The sequence below is a fragment of the Aquarana catesbeiana genome, linkage group LG03 (assembly GCF_042186555.1).
Source record: "Aquarana catesbeiana isolate 2022-GZ linkage group LG03, ASM4218655v1, whole genome shotgun sequence".
Taxonomy (NCBI): domain Eukaryota; kingdom Metazoa; phylum Chordata; class Amphibia; order Anura; family Ranidae; genus Aquarana; species Aquarana catesbeiana.
Genome location: NC_133326.1, coordinates 692,232,120 through 692,237,747, shown reverse-complemented (window position 1 = coordinate 692,237,747; position 5,628 = coordinate 692,232,120). Strand labels below are relative to the sequence as shown.

At 46.6% G+C, this 5,628-nt stretch overlaps 1 protein-coding gene across 1 annotated transcript; it reads right to left on the bottom strand.

Moving 5' to 3' along the window:
• Positions 1-3,888: 3,888 nt before the first annotated feature.
• LOC141134190 (olfactory receptor 11L1-like) lies at positions 3,889-4,842 on the bottom strand. The gene has a single exon (XM_073623771.1). The coding sequence runs from the start codon at positions 4,825-4,827 to the stop codon at positions 3,889-3,891; it is 939 nt and encodes a 312-aa protein (XP_073479872.1). The 5' UTR covers positions 4,828-4,842.
• Positions 4,843-5,628: the final 786 nt, after the last annotated feature.

Here is a 5,628-nt window from a genome sequence, read left to right as displayed (position 1 = left end):
TCGGGGGGTCTCCTTCCGACTTCTCCCGGTGTTCGGCCTCTTCTCCCGGGCCCCGCCGCTATCTTCTTCCAGCTCTATTGCCAGCGAGGGGCCCGGTCTGCTGCCGCTGTCTTGTCGCCGCTGTCTTGTCGCCGCTGTCTTGTCGCCGCTGTCTCGCCGCCGCTGTCTCTCCGCTTCTTCTCTTCTTTTCTTCTTCCCCGATGTTGACACGACGCTCTCTCCAGCTGGAATGCTGTGTGCGAGCTGCGGAGCCATTTATATAGGCGGTAACCCCGCCCCCTTACGACATCATGGTCCCAGCATGCGCAGGGACTCTGGGGCCACGCCCCCTTATGACGCCAGAGTCCCTGCGCATGCTGGGACCATGACGTCGTAAGGGGGCGGGGTTACCGCCTATATAAATGGCTCCGCAGCTCGCACACAGCATTCCAGCCGGAGAGAGCGTCGTGTCAACATCGGGGAAGAAGAAAAGAAGAGAAGAAGCGGAGAGACAGTGGCGGCGAGACAGCGGCGACAAGACAGCGGCAGCAGACCGGGCCCCTCGCTGGCAATAGAGCTGGAAGAAGATAGCGGCGGGGCCCGGGAGAAGAGGCCGAACACCGGGAGAAGTCGGAAGGAGACCCCCCGAAGTCGGAAGAAGACCCCGGAGCTGACTAATAAATTATTCTTAAAACCTGTGTAGTGTGTTTTTTTTATATTGACACTTTTGCCTAGGTGAATGGGTAGGGGTACCATGTACCCCATACTCATTCACATAGGGTGGGGGGCCGGGATCTGGGGGCCCCCTTATTAAGGGGGGCTCCCGGATTCCGATAACCCCCGCGCCCGCAGACCCCGACAACCAACGGCCAGGGTTGTCGGGAAGAGGCCCTTGTCCTCATCAACATGGGGACAAGGTGCTTTGGGGTGGGGGGGCCGCAGGGCGCCCCCCTCCCCCAAGGCACCCACCCCCCCATGTTGAGGGCGTGCGGCCTGGTACGGCTCAGGAGGGGGGGGGGGCGCTCGCTCGTCCCCACCCCCCTTCCTGGCCGGCCGGGCTGCGTGCTCGGATAAGGGTCTGGTATGGATTTGGGGGGGACCCCCACGCCGATTTTTCAGCCAGAGCCCAGACTTGAACCCGATTAAACATCTCTGGAGAGATCTGAAAGTGTCTATGCACCGATGCTCCCCATCCAACCTGATGAAGCTTGACAGGTCCTGCAAAAAAGAATAGGAGAAACTGCCCAAAAATAGCTGTGCCAAGCTTGCAGCATCATACTCCAAAAGACTTGAGACTGTAATTGGTGCCAAAGGTGCTTCAACAAAGTGTTCTCAAAGGCTGTGAATACTTATGTACATGTGATTTTTTTTTCGTTTTTTTATTTTTAATACATTTGCAAAGATTTCAAACAAGCTTCTTTCACATTGTCATTATGGGGTACTGTTTGTAGAATTTTGAGAACAATAATTTATTCCATTTTGGAATAAGGCTGTAACATAACAAAATGTGGAAAAAGTGAAGTGATGTAAATAATTTCAGGATTCACTGTAGGGGAATAATATAGATTAGGAGAATTACAATTATCAATCTATGACTGCAAAACTTTAAAAACAAGGATGTGGAGTCAGATTTAAGGCTCGATGCACATCTATGCATGCTGGTTTTGACCATTTTTGATGTGCTTTCCGCGGTTTTTAACCACGTTTATATCGTGATTTAGCGTTTTGCTTTTTTTTTTACATTTACTGTTTATAGCCAGTTGCTAAGAAGTGACCGCCGCTTTCTTAACAACCGATGAGTCATCAGCTGTCAACGGGCTTCCCTGCTGGCAGCTGAATGTAAAAATAAATAAAAAATCTTGGAAAAAAAACAGCGTGGGGTCCCCCCCAAAACCACACAAGACCCTTGGTCTAGTATGGATTTGGAGGGGACACCCCCACGCCAAGATTAAAAAAAAAAAATCCATACTAGATCCTTATCCAAGCATGCTGCCCAGGAGGTCAGGAAAGGGAGGGGATGAGTGAGAACCCCCCTTTCTGAACCATACCAAGCCGCATGCCCCCAACATGTTAATGGAGACAAGAGCCTCTTCCCCACAACCCTGGCTGGTGGTTGTGGGGGTCTGCAGGCAGGGGGCTTATCAGAAACCAGTAGCCCCCTTTAATAAGGGGGCCCCCAGATCCCGGCCCACCCCCCATGTGAATGAGTATGGGGTACCCCCCATTCACCAAAAAAGTAGTGTAGTGTGACAAAATACAATAGACAGTTTTTGACAAGACCTTTATTAAAAATGTCTTCTTCCCCCCCGCTTCTTTCTTCTTTCGCCGGTCTTCTTCTTCCCCCTCTTCTTCTACTCCACTTCTTTCTCCGGTCTTCTCCTTCCCCCACTTCTTCCTCCTTCTTCTTTTTCCCTGGCTTCCTCCTCCGGTCTTCTTCTTCTTCCTCTGGTCTACTTCTTCTTTCTGCTACTTTCTCCAGTGTTCTTCCTCCACCGCCGCTCCCGTGGCCAACCCGCTGAAAAAAAAAATAACCTACTCCGATGCTGTGATGGGGCCAATGATGTCATTCAGAGAACCCACCCCATTGTGAGGTCACTGCTCGGGCATGATGGGTCTGTGACAACACAAGGGGTGGGGTCTCCGAATGACGCCATCCAATGGCCACGCCCCACAGTTATATATGAAATGTGGGACATTGAAGCGGACAGATCTGCAGGGCGCAGCATCGGAGGAGGGTCATTTTTTTATTTTCAGTGAGTCGGCAGTGGGAGCAGCGTCGGAGGAAGAAGAAGACCGGAGAAAGAAGACGGGAGAAAGAAGAAGACCAGAGGAAGAAGAAGAGCGAAGGAAGAAGCGGGGGAAGGAGAAGGCCCGGAGGAAGAGAACAAGATGACAAAAATGCCCCAGAGGGGATATTATGGGCAGTAGACTAACAAGGATCAATAAATTTTGGGTACAAATGAAGTAAAATTTAAAAAAAAAATAGAAAATTTGATTCAGTATACAAAAAACATACTAACATCCAAAAACATTAGTGCAAAGGGAACAGTAATGTTACAATATAACTGCTAGAATGCCGCAGCAGCCACAAGTTAAGGCAAACCAAATGACCAAAAGCAAATTGGAGCTGTGACATAAACCCTTGTCCCCATCAATATGGGGACAAGGTGCTTTAGGGCAGGGCGGGGTGGCCCCCAAGCTGAGTGTATGCGGCCTGGTATGGTTCAGGGGGGTGCTCGCTCGTCCCCTCTGTTTCCTGACCTGCCTGGCTGCATGCTCGGATAAGGGTCTGGTATGGATTTTTTGGGGGGACGCCATGCCATTTTTTTTTTAAATGTTGCCGTGTCCCCTCCAAATCCCTACCATCCCAAATGGTCTGGTAGGGTTTTGAGGGGGGCACGCTATTTTTTTCAGTAAATTTTTTTAGCCGGAACATATTTTTTTTTACTTTCAACTGTCAGCGGGAAAGCCCGCTGACAGCTGATGACTAATTGGTTGTTAAAGAGGCCAGTCCGCTCCTTAGCAACCAGCTATATACAGTGAATGTAAAGCCCAAAAAAAACAAACACACAAATCGCAAAACGCAAATTGCGGTAAAATCATGGTAAAATTGTGCTAAAAATGCAGTACTTGCATTTTGGATGCGGGTCCATTGAAGTCTATTACATGCAAAACTCTGCATTTTGTGGAAAAAGAAGTCCCCAACCCTTTCCAAAAACACAGAGGCACAAAAATGCATTGATGTGAACGTGTTCCATGTTAAAAAAATTAAATGCGTTTCTGCAAAAAGCAAAAGCATCAAAAAATGCATTAGTGTGAATCGAGCCTTATGGATTTCATCTTTGATATCTAGATCTAAAATACAATTTCAATTTAAACTTACTAAATTATTATTTTATGACTATTTACTCATATGCAATTGCAGACAGTGGTGATGATATTAGCTACAGCTTTTTTTAAGTCTTTATTCCTCAGACTGTATATAATTGGATTCATCAGTGGGGTGACCACAGTGTACAGCAATGACAAGAATTTAGTGATACCCCATGACTGTCCTCTACGGGGTACCAAATAAACACAAACTATGGTACCATAATAAATGCAAACAATAGTCAGGTGGGAGCTGCATGTTGAGAAAACTTTTTGTCTGCCGGTAATAGATGGAATTTTAAAAATGGTGATTATAATATAAACATATGATACAATAATTATAAAGAATGGGATGACAGCAAGAACAAAATTCACTATTGTCACTTCAAGTAGAACAGTAGCAGTATCAGAGCAGGAGAGTTGTAGGATTGGATCAAGATCACAGAAAAAGTGATCGACAATATCGGGACCACAAAAATCCAATTGTGATATTGTTAAAGTGACAATCAGTCCTACTAAAAGACTTAACACCCAACATGTGATAATCATCACCCAGCAGAGCTGGAAGTTCATTAATAAAGTATAATGTAATGGTTTACAGATGGCCACATATCTGTCATAACACATCACTGTCAGAAGAAGACACTCAAGACCTTCAGAAACAACAAAAAAATAACACTGGGTGATGCAATCAGAAAATGATATTATGATCCCTTTCATTAAAACAGCATAGAGTGTGTTAGGAAGAATGTCAGTTGATATTAATATATCTGCTATGGAGAGCTGGGAGAGGAAGAAGTACATGGGAGAATGGAGGGATTTGCTGTAGGACACCAGTATGATGATCAGGAGGTTTCCACATATTGTCAAACAATAAATTAAAAGGAAAAGAAAAAAGATAAGAAATGTTATACTGTGTGGAGTCTGAAGTCCTAATAGATGGATCATGGTAATACGGGACACATTTTTCTCCTTCATAACCTGAATAGAGTACAAAAAGGGAAACAGCTTTGGGAAAAAATAATAATAATTACAGTAGATAATCCTAACTAATTTGTGCTGGAATATTTAGAAAAGGTGATGCAAAGATATCTAAAATGTTAAAAGTGCCATAAGCCATACACCACATGATCAAAGGCTTGTAGGCATTTGACCATCACAACTACATAAGCTTGGTGGACATCCCAGTGGCAGAACTACCAGGGTCGCAAAGGTCGCACTTGTTACTGGGCCCTGGAGTTCCTTCAGTGTGGGGGGCCCCACCTGCCCCAAGAGCCCAGACTGTGGCTCCCCATCTGCTGCAGGGCTCTGAGCTGCGAGTGTCTCTTTTACAGCCCAGAGCCAACAAATCTGATGTAAGGGGGGCTCTGCAGACTCTGAAGAAAGGGACACTGTGCAAACTCTGTAAGGGGCGCTCTGTGGACTCTGATGTAAGTGGCACTCTGCGGACTCTGATGTAAGGGGCTCTCTGCATACTCTTATTTAAGGGGGCTCTGCAGATTCTGATGTAAGTGGGGCTCAGCAGATTCTGATGTACAGGGCACTCTGCAGAATCTGATGTAAGGGGCGCTTTGTGGGCTCTGGTGTAAGGGGAGCTCGATAGACTCTGATGTAAGAGACACTCTGCAGGATCTGATTTAAGGAGGGCTCTGAAGACACTGATTTAAGGGGGGCTCAGTGGACTTTAATGTAAGGGGTGCTCTGGGGCCCCTGATTAAAGGGAAATGCTTTGAACTGATGTAAGGGAGAACTCTGTGAACTACGAAGTAAGGGGGGCTC

Bases quoted from the DNA above. Each gene is read 5' to 3' on its own strand.
- LOC141134190 (XM_073623771.1), bottom strand. From the start codon at position 4,827: ATGAAGGAGAAAAATGTGTCCCGTATTACCATGATCCATCTATTAGGA.